The following is a 27,542-nucleotide window of genomic DNA, read 5'->3' on the forward strand; positions in this document are numbered from 1 at the left end:
CATAGGTACCTGTGTAGTCAGTTGCATACCAGAGGGTTGGGATTGCTGGGCCAAGCACTGCAACATTCATTCCTGAATGTGGCACTGCATCTACTTGTGTAGGGAAGAGTCCCAGATGTGGGGTCTTCCAGAGCAACAGACATAGCCGTGTACACACAACATGCACTGGCAATATAACTTCCCAAACTGGAATGTTCGGGGGCTGGGACCACCATCTTGGAATGATACCCTACTTGAGGTCAGAGTGATAAATTTCACATGCTTTCAAGAGATCCATCTTCTCACAGCAAAGCTCCAAAGTTATATAACAAGTTGTGCTGTCACATAATAGGCACAACACATCCACCTATTAACCACAGGTTATAGTCTGGATAGCACCAGATGTGTCCAACCGGATAGCTCAGTTTGTCGTAGATGAGGAATAAGGCTGGGCAGTAAGCTCCGCTCAGCCGGTGGAGATTGAGGAGTTTTTGCTACTCCGCACTCTGCTGGGAATGTGACCTTCGGCAAAAACAGCTCCTCCAACCACAGGAGGAGCGAAGTTTACCAGTGAACACTGCTGCAGTGCTCACCCCTTATAATCACAGCACACTCCAACACAGTAGAGTGCACATTGGCTGCAATGACTCAATAACAAGCTTTCGCTGTCCTGAGAATGCCAAAGGGTTTCTTCTTTGTCAGGAACCAAACACTATTCACAGTCCTATCGCATAGACTGCTGGGAAGTGTAGTTCCCAAGCAATGTCACATGAACGCTAAGGATTACAGATTCACTTCCTCCTCCGGTGAGCAGCACACCAAGGACTGTGCATCCCCTTTAAGGACTGTGCTTCAGCCGCCACTCTCCTGGCACCCAGGCAGGAAAAACCTTCACATTTTTGGCCTGCAATGCTAGTCCCTGTGAATCCCTGGCCGCACTGAGGACGAGGAAGTGTATGGCCGCCTGGGCAGGTAAGAATGCCAACCGGTGCTGAGAAGACTGAGGGGGGTAGGCTGTAAGGAGTAGCTGGCGAGACAGAATGGGCAAGGGGAGCAAAAGGGCTAGTTGCTGGCCTGACTGCCGAATAAAAGCAATTACATTACCCGCTTGCAATAATCTGCATACACATTTCGAAATAAATCAGGCCTTCGATGACTACTATGTGGACTTATACTCAGCCCCTGTGGAGTAGAGGAAATATGAATGATGCAATATATGAACAGCAGAGCTCTGTCTGGAGAACACAGATTGGCACTGGATGCCCCATGTCTGTGTAAGAAGTAGCCTTGGCTGTTGATCAATTGGGCAGGGGAAAAATGCCTGGTGTTGATGACCTGCCACCAGAATTTATTTCTATATGTATAGGTCTGTTAGCCCCTAAATTGCTGAATCTGTACAAACATTACTTCTGAGGGGGATCTTTTGCAGCAGCCACTTGATTGGCCACTATAGTAGTTCTACCTTAAGTGGGGAGAGACCCACTGAATGCTACGGTGTGTAGGCCACTTTAGTTACTGAACACAGTCTATAAAATACTAAGGAAGCTTTGGGGAGCAGACTGATGCTATGCATGGCTGAACTGGTAGACCCAGACCAAAATTAATTTATCCCTGGATGCAGCACTCATTTGAACCTTCTCTTCCTGATGCTGGACAGGGTGCCGAGAAGTAGTGGCCTCCTAGAAAGCCTTCGATACGCTGGGATTGCAATTTATATTTGCAGTGTTACAAAAACTAGGGTTGTTACAGAATGTTGTTAAATGGATAAAACTACTGTATGTTATTACAATTGAATGTGTGCCAACTGAGTAGGTCTTCTCTCAGCCATGGGGGACTCCAAGAGGGATGTGTCAGGGATGCCGCTTTCAATGCTCTTCTTTGCTCTCGCATTGGATCCACTTGCCTGCGTTCTCCGTCACTGCTCTGCCAACTGGGGTACTAGATTATTGGCAAACCTATGTATGTCCCTGTGTACGTGAATGATGCCCTATGACATCTAAGGGGACCCAGTCACAGTCGACCGGGTATTATGATGATTCTAGAGGCGTCTGGATCACACTCAAGTTTAAAGTGTAAATTGGGGAAAATCCTGCTTATTTCCAGTTTTTCCAATGACTGACAGGTTGCTTCCAGAATATGCCCACTCATGCTTAAGTGGGCATCTGATATTTTCAGGTACCTGGTGTGCAAGTTTACCATACTGGTGAAAACTTAATATTGGGATAGTGGGATATGTTGGCATGGCAATCAATGGAATTAAGGTTTCTCTCCCTTTTTATTCAAGGCTTGCCTTTTTCATCACTTTGTAGTCATCCAAATGATGTTGACTAAATAATTCTTCACAGAAGTAAACTCTATTCTCACAAAACTTAAATGAGCATCCCTGAGGACATGGTCGGAGCTAGCAAAGCTGTTGTGACTAAGTGACAGCGACATAAGGGTTCCCAATATGGAAGTATCCTATTGTATGGCCTATATTTTATGGCCAATCAGATGGACTTCAGTGGAGATGTAGGGGCTGTGGGAATGTTGTTGGGAATGAAGAATCGACTGTTGAGGTTTACAAGTGTGGTCTGGCCTGCATAGGATTGCTCATCACCACCCCTTTTCTGAATCGTTTTTGGCCACTATAGGTGTGGCAGGGTATACTCAGACATGAGTCCCTTTCTCACTGCTCCATCAGGATTCAAGCAAGCCGGGCCGACGACGGCTGAAATGCCAGAAACCGGTCCCCGGAAGCTTGTCTCCTTTCTGGTGAAGAATTGGCTTGGTAGTTTGGTCTGCCCTGTTCCCATGATGCACTGGGCCAGGGACAGACTAATTTGCATATAGCCAGGTTCTGAGCTGGGATGGGGCAGTGAGATAAATAAAGGTGATGGATCAAGCCCTGATCTTTGGACTGGGTAAGAGTGGTCTGCTTAATTCAGACACTCTGTTCATCACCACCCCCTTTTCTGAATTGCATAGGATTGCTGGCACAAATATGTCAGTAGAGTGGGCAAAGAACCATTGTATGCACCTGCGATACCACTATGGAGTAAACAAGCAGAGTTTTAAATAACTCACACACACTTATCTGTCTCAGCCCAAGGGGTCAATTGATACAAGTTGACTACCACACGCTGTAGGATTCCCCTCAAATACAACCTTACTTTGCTTCTGTCACCAAAATAACAGCGGAAATATCTTGGAAGGTGGTACCCACGGACCCCTTGGTTTGTCACACATGTGTCCATTCATAGTGTAGTGTAATTCCTATATTCCCAATAGGCTCTGCGCATTGGAATAATATATTCAGCAGTGTAGACGTAGGACTGAGGTTATCTAGGTCTCTACTGACTATATTAGACTTAAGGTTTGCCAGCTAGCTCAGAGGTCACTAGAAACTTTCTTGAATGAACGAGGAGGAGTTTAACCTCCCTGGATAGACAGGAAGGGATTAGCTTCTGACAACCATAAAACATGACAACTTTGCTCTCCCTGAATAAGAGTGTATCTCTAGAGTCGTGTGAAAACAATAGACAGCTATTTCACTCAGTCAAATGTGCATACTTAGTTTCACCAGAATGCAGAGAAAAGAGAGACGGGCGTTTTCAATAAAAGGTGTAATTTATTGAGCAGTCTTCTTCCTCGTACAAGAGAAATGCATTGCCACGATAGTAATGCTCATGGTAAAGTAAAGTGTGTACAGTAAAAGGAGGATTATAAAATAATACTGTAAAAGCATTGATATGGTTTCTTAGCCATATGATACTTTAAAATAGATAAAATATATACATACATATATACATTGACTAATCGTACTCAACTGGTGCTTCTTAATACGCCTACCCCGGTGTACCTGACCTAAGCCTAATACGTGGGAGGGAGTAAGTAAGTAGCAGTTTAAGTTAAGTTTGTTTTGCCAAGAATCTGACTCAAGAATTCTCTGTAAGGGTTTAGTCAGTTCCGTACCTGGGTAATAGAAAGCAGGAGGTCTGGTATCTCTCTCTCAGGACTCGATATCCCAGTAACCCGCAAAGGTATCTGGAAACACCGGAGCTGGATTTCTCGGCAGGAGAAAAGACAGCGTCTCTCTCAGTGCGTCAGGGAGGAGGGGCAGCGTCCGTGGGCTCTCGCATCAGCTGGGCTCTCGGGCAAGTAGCTAGCTGCTCTGCTCCAGAATCACCACCGTGTGTTTGCTTAAGGCAACGTTGGTATATTTATACCTGAAAGGTGCCTGGGTTTGACGTAAGGTTGGACATAAGACGTTAATAAAGATGTCACTAAGAACTGGCCGTTCTTACAGGGCTTTACAGGAGTTCTAGGACGAAATCAAAACAAAAGCAAGGGGGATTTCCCAGGTTGCTGGTGGCTTGGTTTTGTTTAGAGAACTCGGTGTGCTTACTAGGGGGCCGAAGAAGTAGCCTTGCTTAATGTGACAGCATGTTCTACGACTGAATTATGGATATGATTATTATGCCGTTGTATGGATATTATTGATTATAACCGGACAAGGGCATAAAATAGGAATATCGATTCAGGTTCCTAGATAAAACACTAAGATAGGTTTGCGTTTGTCTCTGCCAAGAGGTATATAGCTATGGGGTGGAAGGCAGGGGTAGCTCTTGGATGTGTTTTCTGGCTACTTAAGGATAAGAAATTGTTTTTGGTGGAGTTAGGTGCGGTATGAGAGGTTGTGAGGCGAGGAGGTAGAGGTGAATTGGTAATTAGCTGGTAAGGCTTTTTGACCACAATCAAAGCCAAGAATGATGACCTCCGTCGGTGGGGGTATGAATTGCATTGATGAAGCCCTTATTGATTAGATGCTGTACGGCTGGTTGTAAGGTGTGCTAAATGATATAATAGATGCACTTTGTCATCCAAATATGTGTACACATGTCCCCCAGTGAAAAACTCTGCTATGTACATGTTGGTGGGTGCCATTACATGGACTGTTTGAAGCTGAAGTAGGAGTGAATTCCCTTTCAGTAATAAATCTGAATAGAATCCATTTTTTGTTTGACATTCACTTTATATTTCAAGGTGGGTAATTCCACATTACGAAGGTAAGGTTACCACTGGATATTAGGTATACCATTTGTCAACAGCCAACACATGTTTCACCTCCTCAGACTGACATGCCTGCTGCTTTCTCATAGCTTGTAGGAAACAATAGCAACTCCCTTCACATCTTCATTTAAAGAACACTTTCAATAGTGTATATATATCCCCTCAGCCCAGCAGTTCTGTGCACCCTCCGCTTACTTTCTGATATTTTTGTTGCAATTTAAGTCACAACAAAAGCCCAGATTGTGCAGTAAAATCTGAAAATAAAAAAAAAATATCACTGGGTGCCCTTGAGATCCTGTCACAGCATACACGAAAACAAAAAAAAAACAATCCAGAATGGTTAAACAAAGAAGCAGCCCTGGCAGCTCCCTGCTTCCAGAGCAGCACACAAGGGGGGGGGGGCGCCTCCAACAGTGAGGGGTTCCAGGAGAGGGTGAGCTGTCTGGGCAGGGGTCAGGGAAGGGGGCACTCATCGGACCCTCCGGAGAGTGGTGAGGGGGGCAGCGCCTCCCCTTTGGGCTATGACACCTAAAATGGAAGTTGGACCCAAGGCAGAGGGAGGCTGAGTAGGGAAAAGCCCGAGAGAGGCCTACTACATGGACTGGTACCTCGCTGCCTCGCGATGGAGTCACTTTGAATGAGTTTGAGCTTGAGACACTGCTGTCCAGGTCATGTGATTTGGGCAGCGGTTAAAGTTTTTTTTTAATCACTGATGTAGTCCTTGTTGTTACGTGGCTTTTGAAGTTCTGGACATAAAATTACGTTATCTAATATTTTGTGCTGTAATGTTGTGATATATGTAACATACAAACAAGATGTAAAATTAGAAACATTTTGAAAATAAATAAACAGATATGTAAAAAAAATATGGCAAAGAGTAAATAGGATCTAACATTTTAATGTTTTAGTCGAATGTTAAAAATAATTATTTTAATTTATTTTGATTTATAATATTACATTAAAATAATTGTAGTAATAATAATAATAATAATTCTTTATTGTTTGATTACTTAAAATATTACAATATAACAAATACATATACATATACAATAATTTTAAAAAACACTAAAACAAGTTAATAAAAAAATACTAAGCCAGTTATAATCGATATCACAGAATTTTAAAACAATTTCATAACATTTTCACAATCTTAATCTCCCAATTTTGCTTTTACTCTCAATAAAAAGTCCAGGGCAAATACATAGCAAATGGACAATATTCTCCTCACCGGTTTTACACAGTCTGCATAGTGAAGATCCCTCCATTTTCATCCAAGGGGGAAGATGACTAAGTCCCGGGAGTACACCGATACTTGCTTTGATAAAAATGTGCTTATTTTTTTCTGACCAACATATTTCCACATACACTTGTATCTGTTTTTTTGTGAACCCATTTATTATTGGCCCAGCATGTTTTCTTTTTGCCAATATATCTTTATCTTGTATGAGCGACAGTTGATTTATTGTTTGGTTAATTACCTTTTTAATTGATGCCGTGGTATTGTGTTGTTCCAAATTGGCATAACAGCAAACTCTTCTAGCGCCATATTAAGATAATTCCAGGCTGATGATTTCGTATTGTTATTTCTTGCCATAATAACTGAGACAGCTGGTTATCATGGTCATTTTTTACCCTATTCCATGTTTTAATTAAATGGCCCTTTCTTGCATAGTGCTGGTTATTTAGGCCGAACTCCAGTCTAATTTGTGCAGGCGATGCATTATTTGGAAAATAAAAAAGGGATTTGAAAGTTTTTGAAAGTGCATTATTTATTATTGCAGAATCTTTCCCGATTAATGCCCCGCTACCGTATATAAGAGTGGGAAGGAGTTTTGCAGCTATAACCTTTAAAAGGGGACGATAAGTGAGATTTCCAAGTGATTTCTGCAGAATCCTGAATGCTGCAGTCAAAGCGTTTGCCTTCCTTTGTATGTACAATTTTTGTGGGCGGTAGTTTCCCTTTTCATCGAATAATACACCCAAGTACCTATATACTTCCACTTGTTCGAGTTGGGTGTTCTCCATATACCACTTATGTTTATGTTTTAAGCTTATATTTTTGTGACAACCATGATTTTAGTCTTGGTTTCCTTTATCACCATTCCATTTTCTTTTGAGTATATGGCTATTCGGTTTATTAGACGTTGTAATCCCACTTTAGTTTGGCTTAAAAGGACGGCATCATCTGCATATAGCAGATTAGAATTTTGTTTGCATGCTAGTTTAGTTAAATCTGCTAGAAATAAATTAAAAAGTAGGGGGGCCAATACACATCCCTGTTTAAGGCCTACAGTTGTTGGTATTTCCTTTGTTAGTGTATGGCCATCCCCCATCCTCACTCTGACCCATCTTTTGCTGTACAGAAGTTGGATCAGTTTTAGCAATTGAACTGAAATATTTTTTTGCTGCAGTTTCTTCCATAGGAGGTTTCTTTGGACACAATCAAAAGCAGATCTAAAATCTACAAAACATAAATACAACGGCTGTTTCGCTCTTATTGATTTGTCGATTAATAGTGATAATGCTAAGATGTTTGTTGTTGTTCTGAGTCCTTTAATAAAGCCGGTCTGATTCGGAGGTAATACCTTATTTTCAGAAGCTCATTCAGTAAGGTTGGTAATCAAGATCCCTGCAAACAATTTAGCGTCTGTGTCTTGTAAGGTGATGAGCCTATAACTTTCAGGGAGTGCCCAGTTTCTTTTTTATAGAGGGGTGAAATTAAAGACCCTCTCCATGATTCAGGTATTGCGCCTGTCCGTTCTATTTCTTTGAAAACTTTTACAAGGTATTGCAACCATAAATCCGGGTTTTCTTTATAGAGGGCAAACGGAATTCCATTTGGTCCTGGCGCCCCGTTTTTTTGTTTCTTGATTAATTTCATTAGTTGAATTTTTGATATATCAATTTGACTATAAATATCATACTCTGGTCTGTTTCTTATGGGCTGGGTTTCCCCCTTTATTTTTGTTTTTTCTTTTAGATCAAAATTTAGATGCTTTTCAAGGAATCTAACCCATTCTTGCTCCGATAATGTCGATGACACCACCAATTTGTTTGGTCACACTAAGCCATTTATGGTTTTCCAGAATTCCCTTGGGTTTGTTTAGTTGCTTGCAAAGAACAGTTTTGATCAAAAAACTTGCTTAGCTTGGTTTCTTTCATTCCATATCAATTTCCTCAAGTTTTGATTTACATTTTTTTATTTACTTATTGTCTCGTCGTTATCCGTAATGTTTGTAATTTGTCTTCTTAACTTATTACGAGATCTTTTCAGTTTAGTTATTGTATATGGAAGATTTATATATGGCTTCATTTCCTCTCCTTGCTTAGTTTGGTTCTTCTTAACTACTGGCATGGGGACTTGGGATTCAACCAATTTACAGGTAAAGTTTACCCATTGTTCAATTGGTGACACCAATCCTGTATCGTTAAAGCAATCTTCTATGAGTTTCTGCACCTGTTCATTCATCTCATCTTTGTTATGAGCAGTCCAAATAAGTTTCTTGTAATTGATTGTTCCTGTCTGACCATGCATAGACAGGTATGTTTGATGTTTATTACTCCTAAAGTTTGTAGTGATTATCTGCAGACTATGGTCGCTGTCTGGAACCTTCCTCAGTTGATATGAGGTGATATTACAAAAAATGTTAAGTGATGCAATCGTGTAGTCAATCCTTGTCTTCGCATTATAACAATGGAACATATATGCTGGCAGTGCGTCTGACATTTAGGATTTGTAAGCCTATCGCTTATATGTCTTTTACGAATTGTGTTATAATTTTGTTTTGCAGGTGATTTGTCTCCATTTCTAAGTCCTGGTGAGGGATATCCCATTGGTGATCTTGAGACTGCGTAATGTCGTCACTAATAAAAGGTACTAATAGATTTAGGTTGAAATCCCGAGTCAAAATAAAGTCTGATAATGGGTCAACCAACATTTGATCCAACACAAAACTATTAAGGGTGGCACACATTGTTTCTCTGCTACTTTGTGTTGGATGTATATATACATTAATCAAAATTAAGGTCTTTGGTTTTTTATGAATATTTGTTTTATATTCCAACTTGACTATTAGGATGTTAGGACTAATTGTGTCTAATTGCTCGTGCTCAACTAATAGGTCAATAGATATAAATGTTGCTAGCCCCCCACTCGGACGGCCATATTTATGAATTTTATTTGCAGGTTCGAAATAACCTTTATACACCTGTAGTATAATTGGATTGGTTTCCCATGTTTCCTGCAGTAGGATGATTTGACATGTGTTAGGGATAGAATTTATGTCAGCATTGTTAATCTTACTTCCTACTCCGTTTATGTTCCATGAACACATCATACATTTTTAATTGTAGTAATTTTTTTACTAACTTATGAACTTTAATAATTTTCTCAATAGTTTCCAATAGGGAGATCTTCATCAGGGTGGCGGGGATCTTCATCTACATGTAAACATTTACCAGTGGTAACTTTACACATTTAATTTCAGTCTTAGTTGTTTTCGCCCCATGAGCCGAGGGGTTTGAGACATGTAAATCTACACTTAGGTATAAATATACACTTGAAAATGGTGACTAGAAAAAAGTGTAGACTTGCACACTGGTGCAGAAGTAGATTTACACTTTAGTAAATGTACATGTGTAAGTTTACCCTTGAGAATATGACACGTGTTTACTGTGTGTCTTTTCCTATGACCAGTGCATGAATTGAATTGTTTTTCACTTAATACAAAAAATATGCAGGATTTGGCTTACTTGATGACTTCAGAAACACATTCAATATTTGGGGTTCGCGACGTGAAGGGTGAAGCCATTGACGCTTCTTGCTCCGAAAGTGAGATACCAACGTGAGCCGTTCTAAGTGCCTGTTGAACAAAAATGTGTGTAAAGGTTATTAGTGCTTGAGGAAGCTTTTGAATATTATATATTTATATGTGAATTGCTTTTGCACTGCAATGTAATACGTTTCTTACTGACACCCCCAAAGCACAACTGGCAAAAAAGATTTAAGACACAACACTGCTGGAAAAAAAACCTTCTTCCTTTCTGAAGGCATGAAGAGACTCTTTCATACAGGATGGCTGCCTAGTCCATTTGATAAGTAAATGTACTGATGTTGTTTGACAAATACTGGTTGTACTTCCCATGACACCATTTGTAGACACACAAGAACTTCATAGAGCAGTGGTTCCAACCAATCAAGTTCTAGGAGGAGTTAGAGTTATTAATAATGTCATCCTAGATAATAGTGAAGGGACTATCTTAATGACTCGGATGCTTCTCCCATTAATGCATCAAGGACATGCAGCCTCACCAATAAACTTTGCTTGTCACTTAGAAGCTGTCTGTGCCTCTAGGAGCAGTGCTTCTTATACTCACCCCACAGTCATTAGCACCATCTCCACACATTCCCACATAGTAACTAGAAAACAAAAGATAGTGAAAGTGAGGTCTGAAGCTGAAGTCTTGATATTTTCACCAAAATCCTCCTAGTGAACAACAAATTATTTTACTTCACTCTCATTCCCATGCTCCTAATTGTCCACACAGAGGGCCCAATTCACAGAACTTACTTAAGACAAAATCCTAAACTTACTACTTTTGGTATTCACCGAAGTTAGGATTTTGTCTTAAGTTTGTCTTAAAAAAGACTTAAGACCGACTTAAGACAAAATCCTAACTTAAGTCTGTCCTAAGTCTGTCTTAAGACAAACTTAAGACACAATCCTAACTTCTGTGAATACCACAAGTAGTAAGTTTAGGATTTTGTCTTAAGTTAGTTCTGTGAATCGGCCCCATAATGCTGCTCAGTGATAGTCTGGGACAAGCAACCATGATCTTTGTAACTCTACTTTATCAAAAGGATAATACAAAGTTAAGGAGGCCTCACAAGTATCCTTGTTAGTCCATAGCAAACCTACCCTTCGGAAAATAATCATGCTTTAAGACCTGCGATGGGGCATCTGCATACCTATTTATAAGTGGCTCATCTTCATTAAACAGTACACTACCAGGCCTTCCTCCTTTAGCCTCAAAGACCTAATTTGCAAGGCTGTAATATAAGTCGCTTATGAAGTTCAATCTTTTCCTGAGTTTGTAAAATGCACAAAATTCTGCACCTAGACCGCAAATAAAATAGGTTGTGGTTGATAATCATTCTAATAATGGAATCTGAGAGGACTTTTCTTTCCTGTATGAGGCTGAAAGGAGAAGTCCAGTGGCAGTGGTGTAAGAAAACTTGAGGGGACACTCCTGCCAAGTGCATGAACGGCCCCCACCCTCTAAACCTAGTAACTGATCATCTCTATTGATGATAAGCATGAGGAGACACAGGGTAATCTGGATGATTGCCTCTAAGAAGAGGCTGGTTGGCCACAGAAACACTGTTTAAAACTCAATGCAGATAAAACAGAACGTTTACTTTTTGGGTGAGCCTGTGAAGCCTGTGAAGCCTGTAATGAATCTTGGTGGCTGACATTGTTAACACTGCACCTGAACCAAAAAAGGTGGTAAAGAATCTGGACTTCTTAATTGACGACTCTCTTTCCTCTCAAGAACAAGTTACATGGGTAAACAAGATCAGTTTTGGTCTTTTACGCACCCTTTGGAAACTATTTTGCTGGATCTCGGTGACATGGAGAAGGAACATTGTTTAAGCCTTGATTATGACTAGATTAGACTATGGGAACACGTTGTATGTAGGCATGGCAGAATATTTGTTCACATGGCTCCTGATTATTCAGAACGCAGAGGCAAAACTGATCTGCAAAAATGTTTAAACTCATGTGCCATATGCACAGGGCACTTTATTCTATAGAATGATCCATCACAGGAGAGGCAGGTGGAGAGGCTGCCTGTGTTACAGATCCGCCACTGGATAGACACAGCTGAGGAGGCTGCCTGTGCTATAGATCTGTTACAGAAGACACAGGTGAAGAGGCTGCCTGTGCTGCAGATCTGTCACAGGGTAGACACAAATGGAGAGACTGCCTGTGCTGCAGATCTGTCACAGGGCAGACACAGGTGAAGAGGCTGCCTGTGCTGCTGATCTGTCACAGGGTAGACAGAAATGGAGAGGCTGCCCGTGCTACAGATCTGTCACAGGGCAGACACAGGTGAAGAGGCTGCCTCTGCTACAGGTCTGTCGCTGGATAGACACAGGTCAAGAGGTTCCTGTGCTACAGATCTGCAAAACTGATCTGCAAAAATGTTTAAACTCACGTGCCATATGCACAGGGCACTTTATTCTATAGAATGGAGTCAGTTCTCATGAGCCTGTGTGGAACCTTCGATGAGCTGTCACAGGACAGACACAGGTGGAGAGGCTGCCTGTGCTACAGATCTGTCACAGGGTAGACACAGGTGAAGAGACTGACTGTGCTACAGATCTGTCACAGGGTAGACACAGGTGAAGAGGCTGCCTGTGCTACAGATCTATCACAGGAGAGACACAGGTGAAGAGGCTGACTGTGCTACAGATCTGTCTCAGGGTAGACACAGGTGAAGAGGCTGCCTGTGCTACAGATCTGTCACAGGAGAGACACAGGTGGAGAGGCTGCCTGTGCTACAGATCTATCATAGGAGAGACACAGGTGAAGAGGCTGCCTGTGTTACAGATCTGTCACAGGAGAGACACAGGTGAAGAGGCTTCCTCTGCTACAGATCTATCTCAGGGTAGACACAGGTGACGAAGTGGCCTGTGCTACAGATTTGTCACAGGACAGTCATAGGTGAAGAGGCTGCCTGTGCTACAGATCTGTCACAGGGTAGACACAGGTGGAGAGGCAGCCTGTGCTGCAGATATGTCACAGGAGAGACACAGGTGAAGAGGATTCCTGTGCTGTAGACCTGTTTCAGGGTAGACACAGTCAGTTGAAGAGCATTCCTATGCTACAGATCTCTCACAGGACAGACACAGGTGAAGAGGCTGTCTCTGCTACAGGTCTGTCACAGGACAGACACAGGTGGAGAGGCTGTCTGTGCTACTGATATGTTTCAGGTTACACACAAGTGAAGAGGTTCCTGTGCTACATATCTGTCGCTAGATAGACACATGTGGAGAAGCTGCCTGTGCTACAGATCTGTCACAAGTTTGACACAGGTGAAGAGGCTGACTGTGTTACAGTTCTATCATAGGAGGGACACAGGCGAAGAGGATTCCTGTGGTACAGATCTGTCACATGTGAAGAAGCTGCCTCAGCTGCAGATCTGTCACAGGTTAGACACAGGTTGAGATGCCACCTCTGCTACAGATCCATCACAGGAGACACAGTTGGAGAGGCTGCCTGTGCTACAGATCTGTCTCAGAGTAGACACAGCCTGTGCTAACGATCCATCACAGGAGAGGCAGGTGGAGAGGCTGCCTGTGCTGCAGATCTGTCACAGGGCAGACACAGGTGAAGAGGCTGCCTCTGCTGCACGTTTGTTGCTGGATAGACAGAGGCGAAGAGGTTCTTGTGCTACAGGTGTGTCACAAGACAGACACAGGTGAAATGCTGCTTCTGGTACAGGTCTGTTGCTGGATGGACAGAGGTGAAGAGGTTCCTGTGCTTCAGAGTTGTCGATGGATAGACACAGATGTAGAGGCTGCCTCTGCTACAGATCTGACTCAGGGCAGACACAGGTGGAGAGGTTGCCTGTGCTACAGATCTGTCACAGGATAGACACAGGTAAAGAGTCTGCCTGTGTAGAGATCTGTCTCAGGGCAGACACAGGTGAAGAGACTGCCTCTGCTACAGATCTGTCACATGACAGACACAGGGGAAAGGCTGCCTGTGCTACAGATCTATTACAGGAAACACAGGTAGAGAGGCTGCCTGTGTGACAGATCTGTCTCGGGCAGACACAGGTGGAGAGCCTGTCTGTGCTGCAGATCTGTCAGGGTAGGTGCAGGTGGGTGGAGAGGCTGCTTGTGCTACAGATCTATCTCAGGGTAGATACAGGTGAAGAGGCTGCCTGCACTACAGACCTGTCACAGGTTAGACACAGGTGAAGAGGCTGCCTGCACTAGAGATCTGTCACAGGATAGACACAGGTAAAGAGTCTCCCTGTACTACATATTTATCACAGGGCAGACGCAGGTGAAGAGAGTTCCTGTGCTCCACACCTGTCACAGGGAAGACACAGGTGAAGAGGAGGCCTCTGCTACAGATATGTCACAACACAGACAGAAATAAGTGGCTTCCTGTGCTACAGATCTGTCACAGGAGAGACACGGGTGAAGAGGCTGCTTGTGCTACAGATATGTCTCAGGGAAGACACAGGTGGAGAGTGTGCCTGTGCTTCAGATCTGTCTAAGGGCAGCCACAGGTGAAGAAGATGCCTGTACTACAGATCTGTTGCTGGATAGACACAGATGAAGAGGTTTCTGTGCAACAGACCTATCACAGGGTAGACACAGGTGAAGAGGCTACCTGTTCTACTGCTCTGTCACAGGAAAGACACAGGTGACGAGGCGGCCTGTGTGTCAAATCTGTCACAAGAGATATGCATGTGGAGAGACTGCTTCTGCTACAGATCTGTCACGGGTAGACACAGGTGGAGAGGCTGCCTGTGCTACAGATCTGTCATAGGAGAGACACAGGTAAAGAGGATGCATGTGCTACAGATCCGTCATATGAGAGACACAGGTGAAGAGGCTGCCTGTGTTACAGATCTGTCATAGGAGAGACACAGGTGAAGAGGCTGCCTGTGCTACAGATCTGTCATAGGAGAGACACATGTGAATAGGCTGCCTGTGCTACAGATCTGTCACAGTAGAAACACAGGTGAAGAGGCTGCCTGTGCTACAGATGGGTCACAGGGCAGACACAGGTGAAGAGGCTGCCTGTGCTACAGATCTGTCTCAGGGAAGACACAGGTGGAGAGGCTGTGTGCTGCAGATCTGTCAAAGGACAGACACAGGTAGAGAGGCGGCCTGTGCTACAGATCTGTCAAAGGACAGACACGGGTGGAGAGGCTGCCTCTGCTACAGATCTGTCACAAGTTACAGACAGATGGAGAGGCTACCTGTGCTACAGATCTGTCAAATGACAGACACAGGTGAAGAGGCTGCCTGTATTCTCTGGGCAGACACGGGTGAGAGGCCTTTAGTGCAGAACTGTCAAGTGGCAGCCTACAGACAGCTGTTGATACACTTAGAAAGAACACAGGACTTATGGCGAGCGGAAGCGCAGCGGACGCATGCATCGGGCGCGCGCAAGGCGCGCCAAAGACAAGCCCGTCTGCGCCCGTCCGCGCCCGGGCCGCGTCCAGCGCCAGAACCCCTGGCCATTGCCGGACCCAGACCAACCATCTGAAATACAACACCACCACCCTCAACGCACTCAACACCGGACGAGCGCCCGCCTGCTACCAAGCCACCCGCAGATGCACCCACCGACCCTTCACCTGTCAAGCCTGCAAATTCACCTGCTTCAAACTCCGCCCTCCACCGGACAAAGCAAACAGCAACAACAACCACCTCAAGTGCATCCTCCTCAACACCCGCTCCGTTCACAAGCACGCCATCGAACTCTTGGACCTCCTCGACTCAACAACACCTGACGTCGCCTTCCTCACTGAAACCTGGATGAACGCCTCCTCAGCCCCCGACATCGCCAAAGCCATCCCGGACGGCTACAAAATCACCTGGAAGGACGCATCAACAAAACAGGAGGAAGGATCGCCATCATCTACAGGAACACCATCAGCATCACGACCAACGCCGAAGACACCATCTCCTCCGCCGAACACCTACACTTCCAGATCCACACTGACCCCCAGACCACCCTCAAAGGCACACACATCTATAGACCCCCGGGCCCTCACACACAATTCAGCGAAACCATCACCGACGCCATCAGCCCGCACGCCCTAGCCTCAACTGAATACATCCTCCTAGGAGACATGAACTTTCACCTGGAGAACAACAACAACAACAACACCACCACCCTGCTCGACAATCTCGCCAACCTCGGACTCCAGCACACCCTCGACGCCATCTTCACCGCCAGTAACCACATCGCCTTCAACCACTCCACGGGACTACACAGGACCGACCACAGCTGCATACATTTCACATACAAGAAGACCACATCTCACCACCACATCCATTGGATCCCCTGCAGATGTTGGAGCAAAGTTACCACTGACCAGCTTACCACGTCACTGAGCAAGAACCCACCTGCCAACACCAACGAAGCAGCTCTCAACTTCGCACATTGGATCACCAACTGCGCCGAAGACCTCGCACCACTGAAAAACCCCAACAGCAAAACCACCTCCAAAAAATCCTGATGGTTCACAGACGCCCTCAAAACCGCAAAGAGAACCTGCTGATCACTTGAAAATACCTGGTGCCAAGAACGAATGACAGAAAACATGACAGCCCTCAAGGCCGCCACCCGCGAATACCATCAGCAGATCCGGAACACCAAGAGAACATCGTTCAAAGAGCGACTGGATAACAACACCCACAACAGCAAGGAACTCTTCGCATCGTCAAAGAGCTCTCCAACCCCAACGCCATCCACTCCCGCTCCCCGTCCGACCCATGCCCCCACCCCATCTTCAACAAAGCCGGCACCACCATCGCACCCCACCTGCGGAACGTCATAAACAGCTCCTTCACATCAGCGACCTTCCCTGAAAGCTGGAAACACGCAGAGATCAACTCCCTCCTGAAGAAACCCTCAGCTGACCCCAAGGACCTCAAGAATTTCAGATCCATCTCGCTCCTCCCCTTCCCGGCTAAAGTCATCAAAAAGACTGTCAACAAACAGCTGACTACATTCCTCGAGGCCAACAACTCACTCGACCCCTCCCAGTCCGGATTCCGAGCTAACCACAGCACTGAGACCGCCCTCATCGCAGCCACAGACGACATCAGAAACCTAATAGACAATGGGGAAACAGCGGCCCTCATCCTCCTGGACCTTTCAGCAGCCTTCGACACCGTATGCCACCTCACTCTAATACACCGCCTCAGCAACACCTGAATCCAAGGAAAGGCCCTGGAATGGATCATCTCGTTCCTCTCCGGAAGAACCCAGAGAGTCCGCCTCCCCCCCTTCCGCTCCACGGCCACCAAGATCATCTGGGGCGTCCCTCAAGGATCCTCACTCAGCCTAACACTCTTCAATATCTACATGAGCCCCCTCGCCACCATCACACGAAAACACAACATCAACATCATCTCCTACGCCGATGACACCCAGCTGATACTATCCCTCACCAAGGACCCAGCCACCGCCAGAACCAACTTCCAGGAAGGGATAAAAGAAGTAGCAGACTGGATGAAGCACAGCTGTCTCAAGCTCAACTCGGACAAGACGGAAGTCCTCATCCTCGGACAGTCCCCATCTGCCTGGGACAACTCCTGGTGGCCATCGGCGCTGGGAACCGCACCGACACCCATGGACCACGCACGCAACCTGGGCTTTATCCTGGACTCCTCCCTCACGATGACCAAACAAGTCAACGCCGTCTCAGCCTCATGCTTCAACATCCTGAGAATGCTTCCGAAAAATCTTCCGGTGGATCCCCACAGAAACCAGAAGAGCAATCACCCAGGTCCTAGTCATCAAACCGACTGGACTACGGGAACGCCCTATACGCTGGAACCACTGCCAAACTCCAGACGAGGCTACAACGCATACAAAACGCCGCCGCACGACTCATCCTCAACATCCCTTGACACAACCACATAACCACCCACCTGAGAAACCTCCACTGGCTCCCCGTCAACAAAAGGATCACGTTCAGAATGCTAACCCACGCACAAAAAGCGCTCCACAACATGGGCCCCGACTACCTCAACAGCCGACTCACGTTCTACACTCCCACCCGCCAGCTCCACTCCACCAGCCTCGCCCTCGCCATCATCCCACGAATACGCAGAACCTCCTCCTCCGGAGGGAGATCATTCTCCTACCTGGCAGCAAAGACCTGGAACTCCCTACCCACTCACCTACGACTGACCCGTGACCATCTCAGCTTCAGAAAGCACCTCTCCCCCCCCCCCCAGCGCCTTGAGACCCTCTAGGGTGAGTAGTGCACTTTATAAATGCTTTTATTGATTGATTGATTGATGGGAACTACACAGGTGAATGATCACAGGCCGGCCCTGCTCAGTCTACTTAAGAATATTTAGTTAATTAGAGAGAGGCTGACTTGGGGTAATGTCTTAGTATAGAACCACCAAAAAAGAGTCACTCTGTGGAATAGGCACTGCTGCTGCTCCCTAGAACAGTGGCAAAATAAGTCACAGGTGACCTGTGTGGCAAGGAAGTGTATACTTCATTCTCTAAATTAGAGCTTCTGACAGTGTCTGGGAGTACCAATGTGCCTGCTACGCACATTCATGTTCCCACTGCCCCTCCCCCAATAAAAAAATATAAGTAGACGTGTGACACCCTTGCGCACTGCTGGTAAAACTGAACTACTTGTAACTCACAGCAATCATTGGATGGTGTCCATCTGTCTGTACTATCGGTTTGTATCCCCGGTCAAGAGGTACTACACAGCCACATGCTTCATGCATTTTTACATAGGTTTCTTACTCTAATTTAATCAGTTCCTCAGCCAAGCTTGCTTTCTGTCTAGGGGACATCCTGGCAAAGATGACTCCATTCAGCAGAAACTGAAAGAAAGAGGAAAAGGAGAACAGGTTACTCTTTGCAATACAACAGGATCCCAGTGTATCGATTTATAATAATAATTACCACAGATAATGGATCATCCTTAGGTGCTCATAACACCAATAGTTCCACAATTATACTTATTGTATCAAATTCAGAATGGTGAAAAGCTGAGTAGATGTGACAGGATTCAAGCCTGTAACCATCAGCTTGCACACAGGCATCACCTGGCGTTTGAAAGTCACAGATTGTGTCCTGCACTGGGATTAGCTGAGGAGACTCTTGGCTTTTACCACACGAGATTGTACCCGGGACCGAGATTGGCTGATGCGACTCTTGCCTTGTGGTGTCTTGAGGAATGCATACAAGATTGTGTTCTGCACTGGGATTGGCCGAGGAGACTCTTGCCTTGTGGTGTCTTAGGGAATGCACTCATCGCTTGCTCCGAGCCTGCTGGAAGCACATCCATGCCTTCTAATGGTGGGAGGCTTCCTGCCCTCTGAGGGATCTGAGGCTAATGAACTAAAGATCCATCCTTGCAATGTCCCTTGTAATGGGAACTGATGCTGAGGTGAAGACTCTTCTTGGAGGTGGCCTTTGTCTGAATGGACACCAGCCTTTGACTCTGCCACCATAGCAGGATCCATGGTGCTCACCTATGCTGGGTGCTGCCTGGTCTTGTGTGCTTGTGTCCACAGCACTCTGTATTCCTACCTCTCATCAGGCCTCTGTATATGCAGGGATTGCATGAGGCACTGACAGAGGAGGCTCATGGTCTCTTGAGGTGAGTGCAGCATGAGTACTACTTGACCGGTACCTGAGCATCCCTTTTGTATTTCACATTAAAGCATCTCACTTGCCAATGATCTTACTCATATATTAATCTACCAATGGTATCTTGGGACCCCTGCCTGTCTCTAGCATAATGTGGTGTTGGGGTATTATGAGTGGTAACAATTGGCATGCTCCCTTGGCATGATGGCACCCATTCATGAGTTTATGTCGGGCTCAGTAGAATGGTGGTTATTCTTAAAATATTATGGACGTCAATGCCATGAATTTACACGTTACATGTCATATTGCTACTGATTCTTGGCTAAATAGGGATGACCATGATGTGAGGGTGCCCACGTCTGGTCAATTGCAGCAGAATGGAGAGGATTATTAGCACATTGTGATCATCCATAAAAGGCAGTTCTGGGCCTGGCATCCATGACATGAAGATGTTCACTTGTGGCCTACAGGGAGGGGACAATTATTCAATCAATCAATCAGTAGATTTGCTGAGTGCAACTTGTCACCCGCGAGGGTATCTAGGCACTGGCAGTTTTGTGTATTTATTTGCATACACCACCCGTTACTTGTAATTAAACCTGCGGACAACATAAGAAACAGAGGCCACTTAAATATGGTTGTTGCATGACGGAACAATTCATGACTTTACTAGGCATGTCTTTACAATGTGGTTTAAAAACAAACATACTAGTACAGTGAACTTCTTTACCACGCATGTCACTACCACAAACATACACAGGGGTACCTTTATCATGCATACCATTACAACACGTCTTTAAAAATATTTTTAAATGAATTATTTTCAGAAAAGTATGTAAAATAAGAAGGCACACTAATATTTTGCAAAGCATGTTTTATAGTAAAACATTAATGAAGAAATCATGTTGCAATACATTTAATACCTAAATAAAAGTGTTTTCAATTTTCACATTTGTACAGTAGTCCTTCCTTTTTTGACCCTATCTGTACAGCCTGTTGCTAATTAAAATGGCTGTTTAGGTCTCGCCTACGCAGTGTGCATGCTGTGCGTAGGCAAAAGACCTTTAGTCATTGGCACAGCTTTTCAGCCAAAAACGTGCACGCATTCCATTGCCTTGAATGGCAATGCGTGCACGTTTGGCGATTCCCTTGTGGGAGCGAGCTTTGGCAACATATGTTTGCTAGTTCCCGCTGGCAACATATGTTTTCTCGCTCCCGCAAGAGTGGCGCAGGCTTCCCCCTCTCTCCTCTCCCGCTGCTGCCTACTTTCAGCGCTTGTTTTAAGTTCCCAAAGTTAGTGATATTGTTGAAACTAGCTTCCAGTTGTTTAGTAAGAAAACCATTGACTTAAAAAATTCACGCAGTTTGGTGTTAGTGTTGCTTGATAATCGTCAAATGTATAGCTTTGCCCAAAGTAATTATTACTGAAAGTAAAAAGCTAACACTCAACTAACTGCAAATAATTTGAATGAACAAACAGTTAATGTCAGGTGTGCATTCCTATTCGGAATCTTTTTTCAAACATTAACTTGAAGTCCAGAGGTGCAATTGCTTAGCCTTTTCGGCTGGTGAGAGTGCATTTGAAACGGAGGTGCAGAACGGATTGCAATCGAGTTCCTCGCTCTTGTGTGATGTAATGTCCGCTCAATACGAGCTTTTGCTTGAAAACGCCAAGCAGGTGGTTCTGGTGTGTACTAATAGTGAACGGGTTTTGAGAAAAGAGACCATGCAAAATCTAGCGGTTGTTGAGAAAGCTAGAGTGGTTATTGGGAAGTAAGTGTTTTTAAACTAATGATTTGTCCTTTTTAAATGAATTGTTGTATGTTAAGTGTTGCTTTCCTTGTTTATAGAACATAAATGCACCTCCTCAGGAGATGAAATACTGTTCCAACCCAAACTGTCAATTGATGCATAACTTTCACGGAATCAGAGCTTGAAAAAGTTAAATCTCTTTTCCCCCAAAGAAACAAATGCAAAATAAAGTTTTTGAAGGAGGGGGTCGAAAGAGTTATTTTTCTCAGGCAAAATAAGTTGATTAAAAATTCAAAACGAACTAAGGCTGTCAAACACCCAGTAAATTAGGGATAGCTCTAAAGAGATTTAATGCTCCATATTGAATGAGTATTTGTGTCATAAATATTCTTGGTGGCGACGGTAGAAGACGTGGGATAACTTTTCTATCGTGAAATCTCAGCACTGTTTTTTCCTGTGTATTTTTATAGTCCTGTTTATCTCACAATACACTGAGGGTTACAAACACCAGGATGGAATGGAAAACAAGTGCTGGAAAAGATACACGTGGAACTGGGAAACGAGTTCCAGCCAGATTGTGTTGAGGGACGGGGTTTTGTTGTTGTGGAACGCAAAGAAGGGTGAACACAATGTCTCCAGTGCCAGAGCGAGGTTTGGTAGAGGGAGCCTATTTTGTGAAGTGCGTGCCCTTCCATTACCAGTCCGGCTGTCCCCGATATCGGTTACGATACGACTCACATGTCGCCTTCTTTCCAGTGCTAGTTTTCCTTGTACAAAATAATTTTTATGTGTGATATAACTGAAGCTAAGCTAAACCAAGACTATAAGTCCCAGGATGCACAGCAGCGGGAATTGAAAGGCTAGGACTGGAAACAGTGTCATACTGACATGGAGCATAAGACAGTGCGTTCCAAATCTGTTGGCATTGACATTTACTCCAGGAGGCAGCCTAGGGTCAAAATAAACCATGAACATTGCATCCTTCACAGCTTCTTTGATTTTTGTGAATATCTCTACACATTTGTTGGACTGTGCATGCTCCATACCCTGGTGGTATGTCAACTCTCTGTACAGAATAGTTTTTGATGTATCAAACACAGTTAGTGGTCATTCCTAAGAATGACTGGAGGGTTCTTATTTTTTTGGCAGGCGTGGGTTGATGAGTACTTGCACTTTGCCATGGTTAAGATTAATTCCTTTCTCTGAAAAAAGAATTGTCCAGAAGAACTGTATCCTAATTTTCTTAGAACTCAATATTTTGGTATTAAGCAGGTGACTGCATTCCACCAGGGCTCAGCGTCTTTGTTTGAGAGCTATGCCAAGTTCTTATTTTGGTGACCAAATATGAGATGTCATTGCTGTTGTTAAATGCAATGACCAACGTAGAACATTATCCTATGGATGTCTTATTGAAGAGATCGGCTTCTGAGGAAACTCCAAAACTGCTTTGTTGAAGTGCAGTTATAGATTGGTGCTTTTAACCTTGCCTGGGCAGCTGAACAGTTGTGGGATTTCTGCTTGAACCATTGAGTTGTCTTCTGGTATCTAGTTTATGGATATGTGGCCCATCCGTTCTACTGTGGCAAAACTTTGGAGTCATTGTTAGACCCGGGACACCTGGTTGGCTGAGAGAGGTACCTTAGGCCAAATAGGGACCTGCGGTTCCACGCCAGGGTAAGGATGGTCGCCTTTTGAGATAACCCCTACTCAACCCCTTGGTAGCTTGGCACGAGCAGCCAGGCTTATCTTCAATGCAAATGTGTAAAGTGTTTACAACCACGCTCACAACAACCCAATGATGACACCCCAAATAGACTCCATACAAGTTTTATAACAAGCATTGGCATAGCCAATAGGTCTCGCTTTTGGGACCTTATAAGAATTTAGTTATGCAGCATAATATCCTTGGTGCAACAACATCAACTGTTGCATGGCTAAACACTTATAAGGTCCCAAAGGCGAGACCTATTGGCTATGCCAATGCTTGTTTTCTATGTGAGCAAGGAAAAATAGCATATTTTAGACCAACAAAATAAATACACGTTATGTCACATTATAATTCACTTTAAAAATACATCCCACTGCATATTTTGATTAGCATGATCAAATACCACCTAAAAAATTGATAAATTCACCCCTCCACCATTTTGTGCTCAGTGGTACACTGACTTTGCTTGTGACCACAAACTTGAAAGAGAGGAGGAGACCAGAGACAGTATGCTGTTGACACACTGCCACCTATCCGCACAAGGAAGTACAATGTTTACAACAAGCACCTTTAGAAATTAACTTGCTAATTCTCGAAAACATATATTATTGTATTTTTCTATAAAAATTCACAGGTTATATCCAAACTTAATTTTGGATAGAGTTACTGGAGTACTAACAATGTAAGTCAGTTTAGTAATCAATATGAGAGAAATTAATTTCAGAAATAAAATCAACCTTATAATTATTGTTATTATTTTTGTAATTATTTTATTAGACAGGGATTGGAGTATATTGCTTACCACAGGGCAGGTGCTTAACAGTGGCTGGGAGCAAAATTACTGTTCTAACTCCGCAGGATACTTACTTCATGGCCGGTGTTAGAGAGTAGCTAGGGGCCAAATTTACTCTGGGTACTTACCTCAGTGCAGGTGCTGTACGTTGGCTGAGGGCCAAAATTACTATTCTAACTCTGCTGGGTACTTACCTTGAAATAGGTGCTGGACAGTTGTTGGGGGCAAAATTAGTATTCTAACTCCGCCAGGTACTTACCTCAGAGTAGTTGCTAGACAGTGGTTGGGGGCTGCATTTACTCTTCTACCTCCACCGGGTGCTTACCTCAGGGCAAATGTTGGACAGTGACTGGGGGGAAAAATTTTAATTCTAACTCTACCAAGTGCTTACCTCAGGACGGGTGCTGGACAGTGGGTATGGGCAAAAATATCTATTCTAACAACATTGAGTACTTACCTCAGGGAAGGTGCTGGACAGTGGCTGGGTGATAGCATTACTATTCTAACTCTTCTGGATACTAACATCCGGGCAGGTGCTGCGCAGTGGCTGGGGTCAAAATTGCTATTCTGACTCCACCTGGTACTTACCTCAGGGCAGATACTGGACAGTGGCTAGGGGGAAAAAGCATTATGATTACAGTACAAATTACTTATATTTGTTTCTACTAAACAGACCTTACAATCACTTCAAAGAATTTTCAAATCTAAAAACTGAAAGTCCAAAACATACCCTGTGCATGAAAAGACATAAACCTTTCCAGGTAAATATGGTTTAAAAAAACTAAGCATAACCAAATCTAACAATTGTCTTTCTACATGCAACAAATCTGGTGATTCCACTTTTCTGTGGAATAAAGTACACACTAAGTAATCCTTGTCGCTTTTTACTTAGCGCAACTGTTCCTTCAACTAATTGTTGACTTTACAAAGTGTTCACTTTATTTTTGACTTTGAAGAGATGCACGGTAATGAGAACAGAGACTGTCATTCCTTCAATCTATCTTTGTGAAACTGTGAGGCGATGCGCATATCTTTTGAGATTTCTTGAGTATATTTATGAACTGGGCGGTGATATGTTCACCTGACATTCTGAAATTAATTTAGTCTACCTTCACTTATTCTTCTCCCTGTAAGAATGTTTAACATTTGTACTACTGTGTTGTATCATTCTATGCTTGGTATAGAAACTCCATGGTATGGACACATTTGATATTGTTTATTTAGTGCAGAATTGTTTAAATAGGTAATTTGTCTGCAATCTATTCAGAAATCACTGGGTATTATACATTGTTTGTCCAACTGAATACCAGGGAATGTCAGTATTCAGTCACGTAGTCCTTAAGAGTATCTGTATGTGCCTAGAACTTCTCCAAACCCCCTGATGAGGAAGGAGAGATACATCATCTTATCAATTGAACCATCAATAGCAGTATTTTCCTCATCATACTTAAATTCAGTATTCTGAACATCAATAGAAAAAAACTTGGGATCCACTTTCACAACTTTAGACACTTTTCACCAGTTACAAACATTCAAACCTACTGCACTTCTACAAACCTTATTGATTTTCACAAGTTCAGAATATTTTGATTCTCCTTTACTTACAAAAAGCAACCATTTAATACTGACAAAATCTCCCACATTAAAACGTTTTGTAGACACACTCGTCTTTTTGTCATAAAAAACATTTTGCTTTACTTGAGCATTTTTAATATTGTTTTTCACAATTGCATCCAAAACAGCACATGATGAACTCTGTTTGAGCCATTTAGACATCCAAGCTGGTTTAACCTCATTTGAGAACTTTCTACCCCACAACAGTTCCAAAAATGAAATGCTGGTTGTAGAGTGAGGTGTTGTTCTGTAAAACCAAAGCATGGTCATCACAGCTGCAGGTACTACACTTTTATGCCACAGAGCCAAGAGTACACACTCCCCTGTCACTCTGTTGAGGTGCTCAATCAGACCATTGGTTTGCAGGTGACAGAGTGAACTCTTTAAATGGTTAATGCCTGTTTCCTGAAGAAAATCTTCCTCTTCAATTGACACAAATTGGAATCCGTTATCAGAGACTATCACGTCAGGAAACCCCTCCCTCATCTTTAAGAAAATTCAAGACTGCTTTGGAGTCTGGTTCCCCAACAAACTTTACCTCTGGCCATTCAGAATAGTAGTCGACCCGGTCTAAAGCAAACAGAGAATGATATGCAGGTAATGAAACAGATCTATGAGGTCAATGCTCAGTGTTACCGATGGCCTTGAAGGTAAAGTAATAGGAGTCAAAACCTTGGCACTTTTGGAACAAATCACACATTTATAAACCATATTATCAATGTCCCTGTCCATATGGCCACCCGAAGTCTACACATACTGTGGGCCCGATTCACAAAACTAACTTAAGACAAAATCGTAAACGTACTACTTTTGGTATTCACAGAAGTTAGGATTTTGTCTTAAGTTTGTCTTAAGACAATCTTAAGACAAACTTAAGACAGAGTTAAGACAAACTTAAGACAAACTTAAGACAAACTTAAGACAGACTTAAGACAGACTCAAGACAGACTTAAGACAGACTTAAGAAAGACTTCAGACAGACTTAAAACAGACTTAAGTTAGGATTTTGTCTTAAGTCTGTCTTAAGTCTGTCTTAAGTCTGTATGTCTTAAGTCTGTCTTAAGTCTGTCTTAAGTTTGTCTTAAGACAGACTTAAGACAGACTTAAGACAGACTTAAGACATACTTAAGACATACTTAAGACATACTTAAGACAGACTTAAGACAGACTTAAGACAAACTTAAGACAAAATCCTAACTTCTGTGAATACCAAAAATAGTAAGTTTAGGATTTTGTCTTAAGTTAGTTCTGTGGATCGGCCCCTCTGCGTTTTGTAAGAGTAGCCCCAAGATGCCCTTCATGTGCCTTTTTTAACAATTTGTTTCTCACCTTCTCAGAATGAAGTTACTTGTCTGACCTCATTATTAAACCATCTTCTAATGTTAACTCATCAGACACTTTAACATAAGGTTGAATCGAAATCTCAACATTCTTTTCTTTAGGCCAACCTTCAATAATGTATTTATCTACATGTTTTAAACCATTATCCTCTTCAGTCCCACTCTTCCACTTCTCTTCTTTTAAAGAACAAGCACTTTCAATTTCCATGGCTGCCACTATACAGATATCCAGGTCTTCATCATCAGGAGCATTTAGATCACCACTTTGACTCTCTGTCTCCTCTCCATTTATAGGAAAACATGACAGGTAGTCTGCTCTGATATTCTTTCCACCACTTTGCTCAATATTAAACTGAAATTGCAGCAATTTGGTGAACAGCCTGGCTATATGGGGAGTAATATTCGTATTAGACATTCCTCCTAATATATAAACTAAGGGGCTTGTGGTCTGTCTGTAGTGTAAATATTCTGCCCCACAAATAACACCTACTTTTTTCAATTGTCCACCAGCATTCCAAAAGTTATTTTCCATAACCAAGTAGTGCAACTCAGTATTACAAAGCACTCTCGATGCACCCTGATGGTTTGTTCTTAATTGGCAATTCTCTGGGTCAACACTGCACCCAAGCCCTGATTGCTGTCTTCAACTGTAAGAGAATATGGTATTGAAGGGTCAGAAGGTTTTAACACTTTGACCTCACTCAGTTGTCTCTTCACCCATTCAAAAGCTGTTTTGCAACTTTCATCCCATACAAATACTGTGTTCTTCTTTAGCAAATTTGATATAGGTCTGACTCTAGTAGGATAATCAGGTATAAACCGCAAGTAAAATTTGCTCAATCTAAGGAGAGATTTCACACCTTCTGTGACATTGGGAGGAGGTGTTATAGCATTCACTAATCCAGGTCCAGGTT

At 43.4% G+C, this 27,542-nt stretch overlaps 1 protein-coding gene across 1 annotated transcript in view; it reads right to left on the minus strand.

Moving 5' to 3' along the window:
- Positions 1-27,542, minus strand: part of LOC144792209 (putative cation-transporting ATPase 13A4) — a 325,411-nt gene that overhangs the window by 40,034 nt on the left and 257,835 nt on the right. The window contains exons 21-23 of the mRNA XM_078667110.1: positions 18,570-18,649; positions 10,408-10,450; positions 9,784-9,893 (exon numbers count right to left, since the gene is read on the minus strand). Coding sequence (XP_078523236.1) covers positions 9,784-9,893; positions 10,408-10,450; positions 18,570-18,649 — 233 coding nt within the window. The remainder of the gene's footprint in view (positions 1-9,783; positions 9,894-10,407; positions 10,451-18,569; positions 18,650-27,542) is intronic.

This window comes from Lissotriton helveticus, chromosome 11 (genome assembly GCF_964261635.1).
Source record: "Lissotriton helveticus chromosome 11, aLisHel1.1, whole genome shotgun sequence".
Taxonomy (NCBI): domain Eukaryota; kingdom Metazoa; phylum Chordata; class Amphibia; order Caudata; family Salamandridae; genus Lissotriton; species Lissotriton helveticus.